At 45.7% G+C, this 20,581-nt stretch overlaps 3 protein-coding genes across 7 annotated transcripts in view; 1 reads left to right on the top strand and 2 right to left on the bottom strand.

The window, feature by feature from the left end:
- Positions 1–5,539, bottom strand: part of TIPARP (TCDD inducible poly(ADP-ribose) polymerase) — a 36,165-nt gene extending 30,626 nt beyond the window's left edge. Inside the window, exons 1-3 of one of the 4 annotated variants that reach the window (XM_082055735.1) lie at positions 5,399–5,538; positions 4,060–4,369; positions 1,982–2,197 (exon numbers count right to left, since the gene is read on the bottom strand). The gene's annotated coding sequence lies outside the window, so the exon portion shown is untranslated. Of the gene's footprint in view, positions 1–1,981; positions 2,198–4,059; positions 4,376–5,398 lie in introns of those variants that run through there. The other 3 variants (XM_082055736.1, XM_082055733.1, XM_082055737.1) reach the window with 3 other exon arrangements.
- Positions 5,540–5,565: 26 nt separating this feature from the next.
- On the top strand, positions 5,566–8,541 carry SSR3 (signal sequence receptor subunit 3). The gene is made up of 5 exons (XM_082055743.1): positions 5,566–5,760; positions 6,405–6,531; positions 6,915–7,013; positions 7,335–7,466; positions 8,132–8,541. Exons 1-5 carry the CDS (start codon positions 5,622–5,624, stop codon positions 8,196–8,198), a joined length of 564 nt encoding a protein of 187 aa, XP_081911869.1. The 5' UTR covers positions 5,566–5,621; the 3' UTR covers positions 8,199–8,541.
- Positions 8,542–10,620: 2,079 nt separating this feature from the next.
- The window catches only part of KCNAB1 (potassium voltage-gated channel subfamily A regulatory beta subunit 1), a gene marked incomplete at its 5' end in the record, with an annotated part of 61,590 nt that continues 51,629 nt past the window's right edge, over positions 10,621–20,581 (bottom strand). For both annotated transcript variants that reach the window (XM_082055742.1, XM_082055741.1), the window contains 7 exons: positions 10,621–12,038; positions 12,641–12,729; positions 13,937–14,057; positions 15,413–15,507; positions 15,773–15,893; positions 16,036–16,121; positions 20,347–20,433. In XM_082055742.1, coding sequence (XP_081911868.1) covers positions 11,949–12,038; positions 12,641–12,729; positions 13,937–14,057; positions 15,413–15,507; positions 15,773–15,893; positions 16,036–16,121; positions 20,347–20,433 — 689 coding nt within the window. In that variant the 3' untranslated portion in view covers positions 10,621–11,948. The remainder of the gene's footprint in view (positions 12,039–12,640; positions 12,730–13,936; positions 14,058–15,412; positions 15,508–15,772; positions 15,894–16,035; positions 16,122–20,346; positions 20,434–20,581) is intronic.

Below are 20,581 nucleotides of genomic sequence, written 5' to 3'. Positions count from 1 at the left end.
AATGATGGAATTTATTTCTCAACTAATAAGTTTTGGGGAGGATGGGAAGGGTGTAAGAGGAAACACAGAAAGAAATCTGTTCAGATTTCTTCTAGCCAGACTGAGGAAACACACAATTTCCCTCAAGAATTGCAACAGACAGCTGCAAGTCAAGTCTCAGTCACCAACTCTAGGCTGTACTGACACTACTAGGAAATGTTCTCAGTTTCAGTGAATTACTCAAGTTAAACAAACAGAGAGAGGCCTTCACATGTGAAGTCAAATGGGCTCAGCTAAAACTGAACAATTAAATAAGGGCAAAAGGAAGTGATCACCCCCAGAGGGCCTGGCAGTGGAATGGTTACCGAAAGCAAATAACAGATATTGTTTCTGTGCTTAACAAAACCTCTTTTAGAGAAGCAAACAAAACCAGAATGTTTGGTAAGTCAGCAGCAAAATTAATGGCTGAAGGTCAACCATGTTTATGCTGTAGCTTTGGATGTAGGTTCACAATGTAGTAGCATATGGAAAATACAAAGTGGGCTAATTCCTCTGGCTGTGATAGAATTTAAAGTAAAATCCATATAGCACTAGCACGCAAATAATGAACCAAAGAAGACAGAAGAGACTGCGTGGATACTTCAGCTCCACAGTGAAATATCCAGTCCAGGGCAATCACTGACACAAGGCTGAAGCCACAATACCCTTTTAGACTAACCACAAAAGAGGAAAACACACACACCCCCAAGGATAACAGAATATACACCAGTGGGACTATTGAAAAAACATGCACAAGCGGCTGGGGACATCAAAGAAACAAGGCTCTTCTTTTCTGAAACACAGCCAGACTCGCTGCTCTCTTATTTTCTATAACCATCTGAAATAAACTACTTTAAAATATCAGGTATCTCTTAAATGTACCTCTGAAGATTTACTCTGACGAACTAATGTTATAAAAGCAAAGAACAGAGAGGGTGTATCAAAGTCCACGCTGAGAACATTTGTTTTTTTATAGAAGTATTTGGGGTGTGCACTGTAATTCCACACAGCACACAGTGTTCTATATCACTTTTATGGACAGAAATTGTACAACAACACAGCGATCAGATATAATCACCGCTGGGGTGACATGTGTTTTAATCACAAATATTATTTTCTGTGGGACTCAGAGAGGATTCTTGCCAGTCGATGTTTCTTCTTGATACAACTGTTACTGCTGGAACAGGGTAGCAATGGCTACCCTGAAAAAGACACATTTCTGCCTCAGGGTTTTTAAGAATTCTTCTGTTAAGTAAGATGTCAGCTACCACGGTAACTAATGACAGAGAAATTCACTTAGTGTGAGAAATACAGGGATGTCCTAGTGTTAACCCTAGATGACAGCAAAAATGGTTCTATTTAGTTTGTTCACACACAATGTATTAACCTCAGGGGAGTTTTTTCCACAGATTTTGCAAGCTAAAACACAGTTATTGAGAGCCTTTGAGCTAGATTAGGAGGACTGTATAAACCAGCAAGATGTAAGAGTTTGTTATCTCTTCAGCAGAGCTGTGCCAAGAAAGAACCGCAGCCCAAAGCGATGTGGAATTTTCAATAGGGTTGAGAAGTTTTACCCACAGCAATAACCTGTGTGTTCCCGAGGGTTTGGGCTGGCATCACTGGGCAAGTGTCACCAGAGTCTGACGGAAAAGCCACTGTACTCAACATGAAGAAACATAGCAAATGTAGTTGGAAAGAGCTGCTATGCAAGACTCTGTAACATATTAATTTGATGGAACGCATAAATAAAAAGAGGGAGAGAGAGAAAAACAGATGTTCAATTGACCAATAATAACCAAGATGTTCAAGGCTGTTGGCTACATAAATACAGCCACATAATCTCTGGAATCCACCCCATAATTGCCCAACTCCTCCCACCCCACACAGAGTCCAGATATCACTTACATCCTAAATATTCCTGCACAGACCTGCTGGAGGCAGACAGGAGAAAAGGAACCATTACCTGCTCAGAACAACTCCCTGTTGCTGTTTTGCTGTTTGCTACTGGAGTTACAAACACTCATTGCTCTTCAGTCCCAGGGCAGCGGTTTCTGGTGCTGTTACGGTGACAAGAGCTCTGTGGTTCTGTTCTGGACCCACCCGAGGTTGCTCCTGGCCTCTGCTGTCTTACAGGAATTTCCCCTTCAGCACATTAAGGATTCTTTTAGGATTTCAACACCTAAAGGAAGAGATGGCACAAATTAACCAACTGAAAAACCCCTTGTAATAACTTAGGGACTCATTAGGGTTTGGTTTTCTTCTAAGATAGTCACATTAAGGAAAACCATTCTTTCATCTTGGAACATTAAGATTCAGATTAGCACAGAAGATGACAAATAAAACTTTGCTAAATATCAGGCTTATTTACTGTTAATCACCTGCCTTGCAGATTCTATCTATCTTCCAATCCAACACAAATGTGGTACTTCACACAGACAAGTGGCAACAATAAAATCGACCAAACAAATCCTGCTGGGAAACCGTCACCGTCCTTATGTAAAATTTTAAGCTTGGTCCAGCTTAGATATTTGGAAAAAAAGAGAAAGCAGTGAAGATAATCTTCGCATTTCCAGAATATTTATCACTGCTTCTGTGTTGTAGAAGGAAATGTGTTAAGAAACGTACTTTGTAAGTTACAGAGACAACAGCATTAATATTTCTATTACCAGAAGAACTTCTGCTTTTGGGTCACGGGCCCATTGTTCCTCTGATTTTAAAGCCTCATGTTCTCAACGGCTCCTGAATGAGGATTCTGACAGGATTCAGTCAGCACAATGCAGATTTAAGCACTTAAACAGAAACTTGAATTGTTTTGACAGAAACCGGTGGCCCAATTCGCTTTTGGGGAAGCAACGTTGACATACTTAAAGTGAAGATGAAGCTCTGGTGACAGTTTTGTTGTAAGCAATGTTCTGCTTAAAGCTACAGTTTGCCAATGCCAGGATTTTTAAAAAAGCAAAGTGCTCGTTTGTTTTTTCAAGGAAATCTTTTGTCATCTCACCGCCTAAAACAATGTCATACTTCATCGAAATGCAGAGACAGGTGGCCACCAGGCAGATTTTGTTCCAAAATGAAAAGAGTCCTTCCCATGCAAACCCAAACGAAGAACAAGAAATAAGACTTAATTACATTTCACCATAAAATTATCCAGCTGAGCAGAAGAAAAAAACCTGTGCAAGAACAAAATCAATCATGACATCTGAATCTTAATGTTAAACTTAATCTTTCCCATGATTTCCAACTACTTTATACAACTCCAACCATGTTCTTTAAAAAGGAAATTCTTATGACTGGTAACATTGATCAAGCAGCGACGTATCTATCACACATTTAGTTTTAACATTTTATACACATTAAACAAAACTGATCTCTGCTCCTGTGGACACACTCCTCAGGACACACTGCAGAATGCAAACAGCATTTGCCACCAGCCAGAAAGCACTGAAGTCATTTGAGAACAGGTTAATATAACCCAGAGACGCAGGGCACATGGGACAGAGACATTAGAAGGAAGAGGTTTCATGTAACAGATACTCATAAAAAAAGAAATGAATCAGCAAAAGTCAGGCAATCTTGCAAATCCAGAGAAATACAGGTGTGCAGCTTGAAGTGCTTAAAGATCCTGAAATAACAGTCCACTACAACATCTCTGGTGATCTCAAGAATTTCCACAGACAAAATTACTTCATTAAAAGAGTCAGTTTCCTTATTATTTTTAAACAATTTTCAATTTTGTTTTGGTTTGTGGCTTTTTGTGCATTTGTTTTGTTGTTTGTTTTTGGTTTTTTCTTGTTTTGTTTTTTTTTGGTGTGTTTGTTTTTGTTTGGGGTTTGCTTGTGTGTTTTTTTTTTTTTTTTTGTTTTGTTGTTTTTTTTCACAATATAAGGCAGCCACAGAAATATTTAGAGAGAGAGGAAATATAGCTCAAATAATATAATCTGATTAGGTGTGGGAGCCATCACCAACTGCCCGGCAGCATTAGAAACATCTACAAAGGACAATACCAAAGGTAATATCTAAGCAGAGAAAAGCCGTATATACCAGTAAACCGCAGCACCAGGGAGACAGACACCACCAGCTGATCACAAATCCCATCACTGGGGGGTGACCGCAGCATCGCTCCTGAGTGTGGGTGCAATGAGGAGCCTGACAGGGTTCAAGAAGAGACTGGACAGCGTCCTCAGACACACGGTGTGAACTGTGGGGGTGCCCTGTGCAGAGACAGGAGCTGGACTCGATGATCCTGGTGGGTCCCTTCCAGCTCAGAACATTCTGTGATTCTGACAGTGCCCAGAGCTCCTGCACTTCATCCCACAGGCTGATGTGCTGGTTAAAGCAGCCAAGAATCCCGCTGCAGCTGTATTGCCAAGGCAAGGAAGGACTCGTTAGCAAACCTGTAGATAATATAACCCTCCCCATATGACCCTGCTGGCACGCTGTGTTCAGTGCACCTTGAATCGTGAAAATCCACCCTCGCTTTGGTCTCAGAAATTTATGACACGGTCAAAAGGCAGAGTCCTGCTGCATTTAAATGTTTTATAGATCTCTCTCATCATGAATTACCATTTTTAAGCATATAACTTCATTTCCAGCTAGCGTTTCCTCATTGCATGTGTCTCATTCTCTTTTCTCACAAGCAAAGAATTTTAGTAACTAGGGGTAAATAAGTGGGAAGAATGACTTTGATTACATTTTAAAGAGATACACGCTTTGTTAAGTAAAATTTCCTCAAAAAATGTTACAAATATTAATTTTAAAAGTGCTGTCCTAAGACTCACGCAGCCCTATGGTCACCCCAGGACATGGGGCAATGTCCCTGGAGGGGGTGACATCGGGGACCTCTCCGCACTTTCAAGCACGACACTATGATTAATGCCCCGAATTCCTGTGCTATCGCCCCAAACTGCAGATGGACCGTTAAAAAAAGCTGCATGACAGGGTAAAAGACACTGGCCCAGGCTGCCCAGGGGGGGTGTGGAGTCTCCTTCTGTGCAGACATTCCAACCCCCTGGACACCTTCCTGTGTAACCTCAGCTGGGTGTTCCTGCTCCATGGGGGATTGCACTGGGTGAGCTTTCCAGGGCCCTTCAACCCCTGACATTCTGTGACCCCCCTTTGGCTTCACAAACCTGGGGGGGTGGGGGGTGTTTAAGGAACATTTCTGAAAGTGAAAACAACACAGAAATGCTTCAAAAAAGCGTAATTAGACTTGAACGTTTTCTAAAAAGCATAAAATAAAGACACGGCAGCGATTACGCGGATTCTGTGGGAGGTGGAGTTCGGGTTTTTTTCCGGATAAGAACAATCTGAGGGGAAACGGGCCGATTCCTCGCGGGGCTTCGCTCCTTCCCCCGTCAAACCGGCTCCCCCGGGTACTCACTTGCCTCAAGCACCGGCTCCCGCAGCCGGCGGGCTCCCCCAGGGCGGGGAGCGGGCGGGCTCCGCATCGGGGCAGGCGAAGAACCGGCAAAACCGAACCTGCGACCGAGGCGGGGGACGAGCCGCCATACCGGCGGGAAGCGCTGAGGGAGGCGCTGCCCCGGAAGTGCCGCGACCGGAAGTGCCGGTCGTGGCGCTGGCGGTGCCGTGTCGCGGTTCCCGCCATGGCTCCCAAGGGCGGCCCGGGCGGGCGGCAGCAGTCGGAGGAGGATCTGCTGCTGCAGGACTTCAGCCGCAACCTCTCCGCCAAGTCCTCCGCGCTCTTCTTCGGCAACGCCTTCATCGTCTCCGCCATCCCCATCTGTGAGCGGCGGGGGGGCCTGGCGGGGCGGGGGAGGTGACGGGGCCTGAGGGGACGGCGGGGCCTGGGGGGGACAGCGGGCCCTGGGGGAGAGGTGACAGGTCCTCAGGGGGGACATCAGGCCCTGAGGGCAGGTGACAGACCCTGAGAGGGGACATCAGGCCCTGGGGACAACATCAAGCCCCAGGGGGGAGCAGGGGCCCCCCAGCCCGCCCCTGGCTCCGGGCCCTCAGCGGGTCCCCGGGCCGGCCTTGCCCCAGGCTTTGAGCCGGGATTATTTAGGCTCTGTCTGCGTTAGATCCAGCTTTGAGGCCGATCCCGCTCAGAAGAGCGTTCTGTAAAGATGACGTGTCCGCTCCGGCTCCTCATGACGTGGCTCACGAAGCCCCTTTCAGCCAAAAGCAAAGCCGATCTCTCCATTCAAAAATACTTTTCAATGCAGTTTGGAGATTCCCCCCTAGCGATTTTGCAGGAACTGGTCTGGCAGTGATTCACAGAATCACAGAATGTCAGGGATTGGAAGGGACCTCGAAAGATCATCCAGTCCGGTCCCCCTGAATTCCAGAGCTAGTGGTCTGTTTAGGACTCCTGTGGGGCCATTTGGAGAGGGAAACAACTCAAAATGTCCTTTTTTCTTTATTTTAAGGGCTTTATTGGCGGATATGGCACATGGATCTTGTTCAGTCTGCAGTCCTGTACAGCGTAATGACTCTTATCAGCACCTATCTGGTGGCTTTTGCCTATAAAAACGTCAAGTTTGTTCTGAAACACAAGTAAGTTGGGTGGCTGTTTGATGTAGAATTTATTATTAAGTAATTTAACAAAACCAGCATTTACAACATTTTTTTTAAATTAATAAAAATGTCTGAAGTGTTACTCCAAAACCTGTTTACACAGAAGCATCTCTCTTGTAATTGCAGACTAGAGTAGCCTTGTCAGCTCAGAGGACAATGAAATTGCAAAACGACCTTTGTTCTCAGTGGGTATTGCCACAAATTGTATTTGACCAATACTTTTAGTAATTAGATTATTACTTGTTGCCCTTTCAACTTGGCAGATCTGTTCAGTGAAGTGTTATTCTTCACCGTAAACTTGGCTTCCTATAATCCCAGGGTTTTTTCTGATCATTTCTCAACTTCAATGGTGTTTCTTACAGAGTGGCCCAGAAAAGAGAAGACGCTGTTTCCAAAGAAGTTACTCGCAAGCTGTCTGAGGCAGACAATAGGAAAATGTCTCGCAAGGAGAAGGATGAAAGGTAATTCCCTTTTTCTCTCGGTGTTTGCAGTACTGCCTGCTACCTTTGTGGCTCTAGGTAGGATATTTGGGTCTGTTGCTTGGCCGTTGTTTTTGTCAGTGTTCTGTTAAGTGGAAGCTGTACTGTCAGCTCTTTGTTCACCTGTAAAACCTTTTGGAAGCAAGTGATCAGTGAAAGTTCACAAACATTGAAACCTTGATCAATAAGGCCCTATAAGGCAGCGTCTCAGTCCTTGAGCTGCAAAGCAAAACAACTTATTGGATACCCCAGCATATGCGTTGATTTAAATGTGCCTGAAATAACGTCTCTGCTTGTTCCTAGAATCCTGTGGAAGAAAAATGAAGTTGCAGATTATGAAGCAACAACTTTTTCCATCTTCTACAACAACACTCTCTTTCTGGTCTTGGTCATCATCGCTTCGTTTTTTGTGCTGAAGAACTTCAACCCCACCGTGTATCCTTCATTGTACGCTTGGGACAACCAGAGCCCTGCTTGTCATTAGCAGCAGCGTTTGCGTGTGGGTTGTGAGATGCCTGTTAATACGTGCAGTTCACTGGAGCACCTCAGCTTAGAAACACTGCAACATAGTAGAGAATACAAAGAAAATCTCCCAATCATGTGAAAGTTTTAAGGATTTTACTGGGGCAATATGCAGAAATTCTTATGGCTTTACCACCTCAGCTGTACATGTGGAATGAGGTGGCAGCTCGTGTTCTTACAGAAACACGGGTGTTAGTTGCCAGGTGCTCTTATGTTACAGGGTTGTTTAATGTCAATAGCTCCACAGGTAAAATTTTATGTTCCTTAAGTAGATAAGTACTGCCAATCAAGGCTACGTATGTTAATTAAAGATCTGTGGTATTTAACAGTATTTTTAACTAGTTTTAAGAAAACAGACTAAACTTTATGGTGTCTTAGTCTTAGTTTTGAAGTTAAGTACCTTTCAGCATGCTGCTAACACCTGACTGTAACCTGGATTTTGGGTTGAGATGCAATGTGAAGACTCCTACAGATAAAGACCATTTCAATCCCTTGTTTTTCATAAAACTTCTGCTAAATGTTCTGTACAAAAGAAAGGGATTTTTTACAAATATGTATCCTTAACCTTTTCCCTGCAGAAACTACATTCTTTCTATAAGTGCCTCATCCGGACTGATCGCTCTGCTCTCCACAGGATCCAAGTAGACAAAATACCCCACAGCAGTTTATTTCTGTTAGAGGGCTCAACTGCCGTACAACAGTTTAAGGGTGGAATAGAAATATGGGTTTTTTTATAGGGTGGTTGATTGAGGGTGGGGAGGGAGGGTTTGAATCCAAAATAATTGAATTATATTTACTTTGGGTGTCTTTACATGGTATTATTCAATAACTTAATTTTTTTACTTAGCAATGAAAGGAAAGGGAGTGGGTCAGTGGTACCACAGTCAGACAATCCCCCTGCAGGGACGGCTGCACCGCTGCGCAGACAGCTCTGCCCAAAGCCTGCAGCAGAATTCCCCCGTAAAAAGTGACAAACCACCATTTATCATTGTAACTTGACAAGTTTTAATAAAAAGGAGCCTCTTTTGTCATTTAATTCCTTGTCTTTCCATTTCTTTTAATGGGTATTTTTGTGTGGAAGTTCGTCAACTGTTTCTACTTCAAAAAGGGAGGGGTCTTCTCCAAGTCAGGATCTGTGTTGTTTTTATTGAAAATACTCATTTTTCATAACTTGGGAGTTAAGACAAAACCTGAAACTCCTAGAAAAAAACGCTTTTGAAATGATTTGAATATACTGGTGTGAGGGTTGTTTCCCATTCACCTTGAAGTCGGATTAAATAATAAACCTGCCAGTTATCCTGGCACAGCTTAACAATAATGCTTTAACTGGCTTTTTATGATGGGTTTATCAGACAATCCTCCTCCCTTTTTTGGTGCTATCAATAAAACCGGTGCGTTTAATGCTGCACTCTGCTGCTGTTAATGGAATTCTGGTGCAGAAGTTACAGTATTACCCTTACAGACCTGGAAGACTAAATGGGAGAAAGTGAAAGCTTATAATCAGATTTAATTTAACAAGTACTTTGCTAATCTTTACTTCGATAAGATTCATATTTACATAGAATATAGTAAAATGAAGATTCTGAATGGCAGGAGATAGCATGAAAATTCCAGGAGGTTTGGTGCCCTTTGCAGCTGCCATTGAAATTTCTGGTCGGTCATTTAACACTCTTCCCATTAACTTGTTTTCCCTGAAAATGTATTCATTTTTCCTTATTCTGTCTGCCTGCTTAGTCGCTACTGAAAGGAGACTTTCCTGCCTTGCATCACTTAACTTTCTTTCCCCTGTCATTTATTACAGACGATATAATTAGTAGGTATTTGAGCGTAAGTATCTAGCACAGGTAAAACAAAATTCTATGGAACTTCTGTAAATGGTCAGAATCAAACAGGAGGCCGAGCTGGCGGCTCTGCAAGCAACAGGACTTGAACGTCATCGTTCTGCTGCTCACTGGTAAATTCAGACCTGTGAATTTGAGGTTAATCCTCATTTTACCTGCCAGCGTCAGTTGGGATCAGCGGCTTTTGGAAACCAGCAGGTGTCCTTTCCAAGAAATCTGCCGTCCAGAGAAAAGCGATTTGAAGCGGCGCTTTCTTCTTCATTACTGGCGGTTTGCTGAGTATTTTTATTACCAGTTTTTCATCTTACCTTGGGATTTTAGCATCGACAGTTGCTGGGAAACAGCAGAATTTTTCTGGTGATAGAATTTGCAGCATTGACAGCCTGAAACAAAAGCGAGTGGGTGGGTTGTTTTCTCCATGTCTTTTCTGCAGAAAAGCACTGGGGGGGTGGTTGTTTTTTTCTAAATTTCATTTTATTTTTGCTTGCTTTTGAGGTGGTTTTTTTCCTTTACAATCCTTACTACAAGCTGCACCTGGGTTCTTCAGTATAACACTGAAGCTCAGCCTAAGGTTAAGCTGCTGCTTGGCATCCCCTTGCCCTCAGTACTAGGCAAGCTGACTTTTAAGCTTTTGCTCTAAGGGGCAATACCATCATGCTTTCAATTAGAAAAATAAAAGGTTGGGGAATTAATATATTTGTAATATATTGCTGGATTCCCATGTATCTGGGAAGAGAGAGTATTAAATTGTACCTCCAGAGGTGAGAAAAGGAGCTGGTCTGCCACTGGGAAAATAACTGAACTGTTAAAATAATAAAGCTTTTAACTGTACAATGGTCAAAGCCTTTGTGCTGCCCGTGAAGCGGATTTTAAAATACTTAAATGGTTAATTTTCACAGCTAATAGTGCAACGCTGGGGGACGTGGCCCGGAGAAGCGCAGCGGGATTTCAGTGAGCTCACAGGAGAACGTTCACATTGTGTTCACTACAGACCGAAGTGTTCTATGCGACCGATGTCTGCCCGAGGATTCCAACTCCCGCAAGTACAAATCCCGGCCCTTTGCCCCCCGGCCGTACCCGCTCCAAGGTCATTGTCACTCACCCGACTCAGGCACAGCCGCACATTAGTCTTTCCCTGTGAAAAAATACATAATCCACCTTCAACACAAACTGTTGCCATTTCAAAACCAGTCTCACTATTAGTAACGGGTCTCTTAAGTATTAAATTAGATGCACAAAATGCTTTTATTGTGTCCAAGCAGAAGTCAAGGTCAGACTGCGTTTCTGGATATACATTCATTTACACAGACCAGAGCTGGTTGGGTTAAATACAGAAGACAACTCGCTATGGGTATCTGCTGCCGTGGCAGTTGCAGATGGCCCGAAGTGCCGGGGATACACGGTCCCACAAATACTGTACACGGCCGTGCCCAACGCACGCGATGCCACACGAGTTAGAAATCGTTACCGAAATCATGGGTGCGCTTTACAATGCAAACTCATGGTAAACATGACATGGTTCTTGAGATGGGCAAATGAATATATGGATGCTGACTACCAACTCCCATACAGGGATGAAATCCTCACCAAAAAAAACCCCTACCTGTTTAAAATATGTCTTAAAAATACTACAGATTTACTTATGCCTGATTCCAGAACAAGTTAATGCAAATTCGACCTTCCACCAAGGTACGTACCTGATTTTTTTTCTGGTATTTGTCAGCAACTATGTATTATATATAAGTGTCTATATCCTTAAAAGCTTATTAATATTGAAATTTGCAATAGCCATGTGTACAAGCACGCAGAAGTAGAGGCAGGCTTCTATAGGTGCAAAACCCGGTGTTTTATCATGGCTTCCTTGGTTTAAGGTTTACGTAGAATTAGTATTTTGCAGACAGCTGTTGTTTTAATCAACCTGACATGCGTTTGGGTTTTCTAATGGTGCTCGTCTGGCTTGTACTCAGAGATAGGAGCACTACACAGCTGAAATAATTGTACAGCGAGGAGCTGAGCTATCTAGTTTCTAACTAATTCTCTGTCTTCAATCCTTTATTGACCTACAAACAAAATCTAAAGCATATTTTCAGCATAAAAAAAGAAAACAGAAGATTTGAGCTTGCCCCTTCTATCTGTTAACCTGAAGAAACTTCGTAGCTGAGATTTCCCAAATGTGGTTTTATTAAAACCTTAAGTTGTATCTGGCTTTTCTTCATTGAAAAAATAGATCTGTACATCCTTCTTTAATTACCAAGTACCTGAAGGTTATAAATTTTTCTCTTTTTTTGCTTTACAAGTGTTTTTCACAGCACAAGCATGAGGTGCTAAGAGTAAAGTAAAAATTAATGACTCCAGTCGACGGTAAGAAAATACAAGATTATTCTTGCTTAGAAGAGAGAGAGAGAGATCAACTGTGCTTTTCAATTTCACTGCGGAGTGGTAGCGACAGCGCACGTCCCGGGGCCGGTGACGGGCGCGGAGCAGCGAGCCGCCGGGCGATCCATGGCCGGGACCCAGCGCGCTCAGCGTCGGGCCGGGGAGCTCATGCAGCGCGTTATGACCTGTAGTCCTTCTTGCTGTAGGGCTTGTTTCCCAGGATATTATCTATCTCGTTTACAACATGGGATGTCATCTTTGGAAGGACCTGGGGGTAGAAGAAAACTTGCTGGTTAAGCAAGCTTCCCTTAAAGGCTTTTCCAAATTTCAATCTAGATTTTTATCAGATAACGTTTCCTCTGGGTTTTGATGTGACAGATATTTACACATTCATTTAATATCTTTCTCCCTTAGAGGAAGCGCTACTGCGGCATCTTTACCCAGCAAGAGAACCACAGAGGTGCTCCTGGACGTTATGCACACAATATTGCTCAGCTGCAGGGGAATGCAAGCTGGTGGAAGAACAGAGCAAGCTCTTGTGAAAAGCAACAGAGAATTATTAAGGTGGGTGCAAGTGACACATGAATATATCCCAACGTGTCCTGGCATCGTGTCCTTGGCTTTTCCACCCACTGCCACCACCCTCTCGTTGCTGGGTACCGCTACAACCACCGCGAACAGTGGTGACACACTGTAGGTTTCCCTAATTAATGTGCATAACTAGAACATGTCTGAAAGAAAACACAAAGTTTTAGGAGTCTATGAAGAGAGGGGAGGCGCCAGTGTCAAGGCAGGCTGGTGTCACCGCGGGCGCTGGGCGGGAGCTGTCCCCACCCCTGCTGAGGTGCCACCGCCACCTCCTGCACTTGCCTGAATGGCTCCCAGGTTCTCGATCAGCTGCTCGGGGTTGGAAGATCCCAGAAGGACGGAGCTCACCCCCTCGTTCCTCAGGCACCAGGCTGGGAACAAAGTCACAAGAGGGTCAGGAACGTGGGTGCCACCACACGGCATTACCCCAGGTCCTAATGTCTGTCAGGGCTTCCAGCTCTGTTTGAAAATTAACCACATTATTTGTCTCAACTTTCACTTTACTCCCCCAGCACCGCCAGGGGGAAGAAACACTGGTCAGATAACAGCCAGCATAGCAGATTTTCCAGCTTCCCACCCTACCCAGGTCCCTGGCCCAGCACTTGTCTGAATTGTTTGGTTTGGTTTGTCCCCGTCACAAATCACAGGGATTCACTTCTTGGCTATTTCAACCGGTGATCATTTTTGCAACAGATAGGTCAGGTATTTTTCAACCTTGGCTCTCAGCAGCACGAAGAATTATGAATCAAACAAAAAGCAAACACAAAACCCATCTCTTTTTAAATAGTAACATTCTCTTGTGTCCAACACCCAGCGTGCTGAACAATTCATGGCTGCCACTGGGGAGGGAGCCCTGACGATCGCTCAAGATACACCAGCCCTCCTGTCAGTCCAAGCCTGATGATGGAAACAATCTTATTTTAAGTGATTTTTAACATCACTGCTCAAAAAAATACAAACCCCACTTCATTTTTGTGTGAATATAATGGAGCAGGGGTTACCTCAAAAGCAACACATGGCATTTTCGTGTCCTACAGTGGGTTTCAAAGTAGAGTAGAATAGAATATTTCAGTTTGAAGGGAACTACGACAATCATCTAACCCAACTGCCTGACCATTTCAGGGATGACCAAAAGTTAAGGCATTTGTTGTGTTGTTCTTTTGCTGTGTTCCCTGGCACACGTCAGTCGTCTCCTCATGACGAGCTGCACCACCTGCCCTCAGTCTTTCCATGTTTCTGGCATTTTGTTCCATAACCCCTGACAGCAAATAATCATTGAAGTGTTTTAAATAATAAATAGATCTATAGGTACTGCAAAGACACAGCCATCCTTTGTCCTGTTTGAAAGACAACGCATCTTTTTCTGCATCACCGTTTACCTGCCCATTGCTGACACTGAAACAACGGGATCACCAAGAGCACCTGTTGCTTTAGGCCTTGTACAAGATCTCACCTGCGCTCATCTTGGCAAAAACCACCCTGTTTGGTGTTGCCCTTTGCATCACGAGGACGTGAGCAAGGTGGGGTGCTGGTGACAGCAGTGAAGGGGTGGTGACACCTGTCCCCGTGGTCACCTACCCACGGCCAGCTGGGGCAGCGTGCAGCCCAGGCGCTCGGCGATGGGCGACAGGTCCTTCAGCTTCCCCTGCTGCTTCCTCCCCTCCTCGCTGATGATCTTCTCCTTCAGCCACTGGTAGCACTGGAATTAAATTAAATAGAAAACGTAAGGCAATTAGAAACAGCTCTTAAAATGTCTCATCCAACCCGGGAGGTAACTGAGGCTGCATAACACGATGCTTTGTGACCCAAAGCAACCATGACAGAACCAGGATTTCTCCTGGGAGAGTCCATGGCTGCATCTCTCTGGCTTCATTCAACTGATGGGCCCAGCTGGAAGCCCTTCAGTTTTATCTTTGAACCACTGCGATCCCATCACAGTGGAAAAAAAGTGAATTATTAGCTGACTTGAGAAGATTTTGACACAGAGCCCCCCAAAAAACTGTGAGAGAACATCTGATCTTGTGCAAGATTCACCATTCAAGATTTAAAAAACAATTAAATGAGGCTGAGATTTCAATTCTCCCAGCTCCAGATTTGAAACTTGATTCTACTTCACTCTTGCCAATTAATTAGGATCCCTCTCTACAATACTAGCTGCTTAGCTAGCTTTTACCAAATCAGCATTTATTTTGGTAAAAAAAAGAAACAAAAACCAAACCACAAATGTAATGGAGTACCACGTTTGAAAATGCTGCCCTTTGTAAGTTAGTCAGTGTAAATGGCATTTTTCTTCTAACAAGCATCAAGCTGAGCAACAGCCAGTGAAGGGATATACATTGGTCTGCTGGCTCATCAGGCACCATTGGCTTTTGCCCACGAGCTGATGCAGAACCTCAAGTACCATTTTGGTAGGGTATTTTTTTTCCCAAATCCATGGCATTGTAATGCTGTGTGGTTTTTCAAACCATTAAATCAGAGAATGATAGAATCATTTTGGTTGGAAAAGGCCTTTAAAGATCATGGAGTCCAGCCCCATGTCCCTGAGAACCTCATGTCCATCTGTCCAACCCTCCAGGGATGGTGACTCCAGCACTGCCCTGGGCAGCCTGTTCCAATGCCCAACAGCCCTTTGGGGAAGAAATTGTTCCCAAGATCCAATTTATAAGTCTGTTTTACCCACATCAGAGCTTTTGAAGTCACAGCAGCTGTATTGATCACCCAGGAGCATCAAATGCAACAGAAACCCCAGGCTTGTGCCTTCTCGTTGACAATGTCCAGGCAAGGAGAGGGTGACAATTCCACCCTCCTGCTGCCCCCCTGGTGTGGTTGCCATTGTGTGCTGCCCCACAACCAACTCACCGCACTGGGGAACCTCCAACATCTTCATAACCCAGATTCTCCCACACGGTTGCCAGAGAAACCGAGCTGATCTACCAACACAGCAGCACCCAGCCCATCCTTCTCATGAGAGATCTCTCCTCCTTTTGTTATTCTCCTGCTCTCACAACAACAACACCACATCGACTTTTCTTGAACACGCGAGCAAAAATATACCTTGAGTGCAGCCCTTGAGGTTTCGGGGACCCCGTTGCCGTATTTCCCTGAGATGATCCCACAAGCCAGCGGGGACCACGTCATCGCTCCCACCCCTGCCAAAAAAAGAGATTTTAGGAAATCGGGAGAAAGTATTGTAGCAAAAATAGGACTTTCATGTACAAAAATGAAAGCAAAACAACTGCAGCTTGTGTTGCTGTTGGTAGAGACGTTCAGTTGGTGTCCGCCGGGAAGATGCTCCCGATGCCCTTAAGGGCATCGGGAGCATCTTCCCGGCGGACACCAACTGCATTTCTCATCCCAAACCAGCCCGCTCTGTATTTCTGCTAATAGAACAGCCCACAGCAGCCTCAGTCTTACCTATTTTATGATACAATTCCGGCAGCTGAACCTCCACTTTCTCTCTTTGGAAAAGATGGTACTCGGCTTGCTCGCAGACGGGCGGTATCATGTTGAACTGCCTGGCTACGGAATAAGCTTCCTGCAGGAGAGAAATCAGGCACCCAAACCCACTAGATCAGCCTGGAACTGGAGTTACCAAGTGTCAACTCTTCCCCAAAAAAAAGAACCAAAACCAACCAACCGATAAGAATGAAATTTTCAAAGCAAAAAGCCAACTTTACCATGATCTCCATGGCGCTCCAGCGCGACGTTCCCCAGTACATGGCCATGCCTTGATTTATTACGTGTGTCATCGCTCGGACAATTTCTAAAGAAGGGAGGAAAAAAAGAGTATGAGACATGCACAGTGGCCAATGTTTTAGCATCAAACCCTCCCAAAGCCACCTCTAAATGCCAATTATGCTGTCAAGCCCGAGCAGCTTTGCATTGAACACCAGTTTTGCTGTGGGCTCTTGCTCCAGCACGGATGACAAAGCATTGACAGTGGGAATATAAAGACATTCATCCTGCAGTTTAAAACTTGCTTTTAACACCTACCTACTGCCCACCACCGCCTCCTGAGAATATCTCTTTTAAAATTTAAACACCAGAGGGCAGCACAGTTGAAAAATAAACCAAAAGATAAACTCAGTTTAAAATTTGTTTACTAAAAGCATATGTTTGATCCTGCTGCTTTTTATGAGGAATATTAGGATGCAAAACGCAGAGCAGCTCCTTATCGCGTGAGTCCCATGGTCCTCGTTTTCCTTTGGGAAGGTGGAGCCCGTGAGGCTGGGACGGGATCTTTGATTTCCACCATCAGGCCTCTGCTGAGCTCGTGGGGACAAATCTCATCAGAAACTTCAGTTTGCAAGAGAAACAAATCTTATGTCCCTTGTGGTTGCCCAGAGGGTTACAGAGCCTGCTAGGATGACTCGCTAATGCTAGAAAGAACACAGAATAAGAAAATAGAAAAAGAAGAAATTCAATTGGGAGGAACCGACGCTTGGCAGCTACACTGGGAATTTCTGACCCGACCCATGGTGACCCAGCCATGGTGGGACGCAGGGCAGGGGGAGAAGCCCCCTGTTCATCACATCCCTTGGTGACTCTGGCACCTGGACAATGACTCCGGCATTGCTGTCTCGAGATCCAGAGACTTTTACACCATCAGGGTTCTTGTCTTCTTTATGGGGAAAAGAGAAAGCAAAGTATCTTGGCCAAGGGGAGACAACAGTGCCAACGTTGGCGTTGTTGTGAGGTGGCTCCTGCTGGCAGCGACGAGCAGCTGAAGGTGACGAAGTCTCCGTTTATCACCTCGGTACAAGGGACACTGTCCCTGTTGCTCCAGGCTCCTGCCTCCCCACCAAAAAGGGACATTTCCTCTGGAGGAGGAAACGGGTTGGAGGAGATTTTTCCCCAGATATTGTGTTCTATTTTTCTTTTTCCTTCTGCTTCATTTTTGCCATTTCTCCCACCTCAACTCCTTTCAAGAAAAGCTGTTCTTGTTTGGCTCCCCAGGGCACGGTGATGGAAGGTCTGTGAGGAGCACACGCCTGGACCGCTCCATTGGCCACACGGGTCAGAGAGTCATTTAGGTTGGAAAAGACCTTTAAAGCCATTGAGTCCAGCCGTAAATGGATGGCACATATGGCATCGTTTAAGAAGGGGAGATTTTTTTAATAAATTTAAAGAAATGTTTTACAACCCAGTAAACAGCTTCCAGCTGTTTAATTTAATTTTGAAGCAGCTTAAAGTTCCCTGATAGGAACCCTGTCACTTTTTCTCCCTGTGTGCCAGGGCTGTGTGTGCCTGGTCCCCAGCACGGTGACAAGGGGGGTGTCACCAGGGGACCTCAGGACCCTCCTTCCTCACAGCTGGAGCTGGAAAAGTCACTCAACATGAATAAAAGCATCTGCTGGCACAGCTGGGGGATCAGACCTGCAGCCGGACTAACGAGGCACAAAACTTGCTGAAATTCAGGCAGGAAGCACAGATCCTCCCGTCACCCACGTCCCCATGCTAGGGGACCACACGGTGGCAGAGCCAGGACAGGGTCATTTGTGGATGTGGGACCCCAGTGAGGACGGCCCCAATGAGGGACAAGGAGGGACACGGCTGTCCTGGCCAGGGTGGTGCAAAGAGCTTTGTGTGGGGTGCTCATCTCCAGCTGTTCCCTGAAGCTCATATTGCGTTGCTTTTCTCATGAAAAGCTTTTTTAATTTGCTCTGAGACTTTAGAGAAAGGTAAACGTGTTTCAGATTTTTAGATTAAGCGAGCGCTGCCTCCTGCTTCGGGGACCAGAGTCACCTGCAATAAAGAAATCTGTAATAAGTGCTCATCTTCTTTTATTAGTTCTCTGTTATCCCTGTCTCCCGAGGCAGCCTGAGCTGGGACGGGAGCAGCTGGGGGAGCGGGAACTGATTCTGCTCTGGCTGGGAGGGCCCAGAGGAGTGTTCCTAAATACGGATCCATCGCCTGCTGACCACAGAATCATTTTGATTGGAGGAGACCCTCAAGCTCACCGAGTCCGACTGTTCCCCCACCCCCGGCACTGCCCACATCCCTGAGAACATCATGTCCGTCTGTCCAACCCTCCAGGGATGGTGACTCCAGCACTGCCCTGGGCAGCCTGTTCCAATGCCCCACAGCCCCTTGGGGAAGAAATTGTTCCTAATATCCAGTCTAAACCTGCCCTGGCGCAACTCGCGTCTGTGACGCCCACAGACACGCACACCACAGCACACAGGACTCCGAGCGAGAGCAGAGCAACCTCACCGCCTGTTTTCTTCAGAAGAAAACAAAATGAACATTCAGCATTTATCCTTTGGTTTATTTGGTTGTACCTTAGCACATACAACTGCTTTATCTCCTCGAGCAACACCCTCGGTGTTGGCACGAGAAGGGGACGTTTTAAGGTCCCTCCAGGGGCAGCAGCACTTTGCTGGTGGGAAAAGCGCGGGGACACGAGGGGATGGGGCGGGATCGTGTGTCTCGGAGGCAGCGCAGCGCTCGCCGCGTGTGCCAGATCGAGCACACAGAACCGACAGATGGTCCAACAGATGCTCGGGGATGGAAGCGGCTTAGTAGGTGAACCATAAAAAAAGCACGAAGTACACCGAAAGAATCAACACCGCACCATTCATAATAAAAATGTCCCTTTTTTCACCCTGCTCAAGCATCTCACCGAGTGCCACAGTTGATACCTCATGGCCAAGCTCCAGCAGTATCTGCAGCATCTTAAAAGCTGTAAAAGCCCGAGATCGGCTGCACCGCGTGGGAAATCTCTCCAGCACCGCCTCGTTAGGTGACAAGTGACTGAGCAGAGAGATCATTCCTCTCGCCAAGATACATGTTATGTTCCTCGACCTCATCAGCTCCTACAAAATCTGCACCGGTCCCAAAATCCCAGCCCAGCTCCCTGGACCCACAGTCACTGGCACGGTGTGGCCGGGACGGTGACACTGCCGTCCCCCCGGGGTCGTGCTGGCTCGTTAGGAAAAGAGGTGTCACAATGGCTGAAAGTCAAGCCAGGAGCTTCGGAGGGGCCTGTCAAGCTCCAGGTTTGTTTGATTTCTGTGTCCTCATCCCTGACAGCTCCTGCAGCCGGCAAGTCTTTCTGCTTGCTATTTTTTATTTAGCTGTGAAGCTAATCTGTTGCCACGGTGTGAACGGGTGCGTTAACTCCCCTGGGAGAAGAGAAGGAATTGGAACAGGTGCCCATTAAATAGGGCACTAACCCCAAATTCTATTGCTGGAGGGTCCTGGATAACTGGGCTACACAGCCACGCTACCAAACCCGCATTTATGGGTATCAGTAATTATGAAATGTAACTAAAGTGCACAGAGAGTCACAGATATTGCAGGTTCTTAAAGTTGCTCCCTGAATTATTTAACAAGAACCGTTCCCCGCCAGGACCAAGGGGCAGCTGTGGCTGCTCCCTGTGCTGGGGGGACCCCACTGTGTCCTGGGGGTCACGTCCTCGCGTGTCCCCTTGACTGAGCCCACCAGGGACTCAGCTCACGCTGCTCATCGTGCGCTTGGGGCAGCGAACCTTAAAGTTGGGCAATTATTTCTTGTTTCTGCCCATGCATTGGGTCTCAGCCCTGGTTTTAGCACCAGGAGAAAGGTGCTATGCAGGCAGCCCAGGGGACGGGGACAAGGATGGGGACAGCAGCACTGGCACACTCCGCCATCTAGAGCTGACCACATCGGGGTGGGGATACACAGGTTCCATCTGACACAAAGAGACCTGCCTCAAACACAAACACACATTCACTTTATCTGAAGGAATCAGGAAAAGGAAATAAAAAAAAACCAAACAATCTTAAAGCCACCACTGGGACGTAAAAGTTCAATTTCCTTCCAAGAGATACAAATTCATTCCATTCAAGTGTAAATATATAGGGCTCCAGGGTATCGCAAATGAGATATTTCATATAGAAGCTGAATATTTAATAAAAAAATCATTTTTCATTTCCTACCATCGTCAGTCTAAGCCTGTAAGCCAGGATCAGCCACGTTCAAATCTTTAATTCAAGCTTGCACTAACCTTCCATGGGGGTATTATTGTCTGGCCGGTTTGCGAACACCACGTCCACGTACTCCAGCTGCAGCCGCTGCAGAGACGCCTTGAGCCCTGGGGACAGCAGAGACCAGGACGCACGGTCAGAGCAGGCAGAGCCCACAGCTACAGAGCCGCGTTCGGAATAATAGAGCTCATTATATTTATATACATATCCACTCTATATACACACAACCGCAGAGAAGGATGGTGCAGCACATTG

The sequence above is a fragment of the Streptopelia decaocto genome, assembly GCF_964273445.1.
Source record: "Streptopelia decaocto genome assembly, chromosome: 6".
Taxonomy (NCBI): Eukaryota; Metazoa; Chordata; class Aves; order Columbiformes; family Columbidae; genus Streptopelia; species Streptopelia decaocto.
The sequence above is the reverse complement of the archived record's forward strand: the minus strand, read 5'-3'. Positions and strand labels throughout refer to the sequence as shown.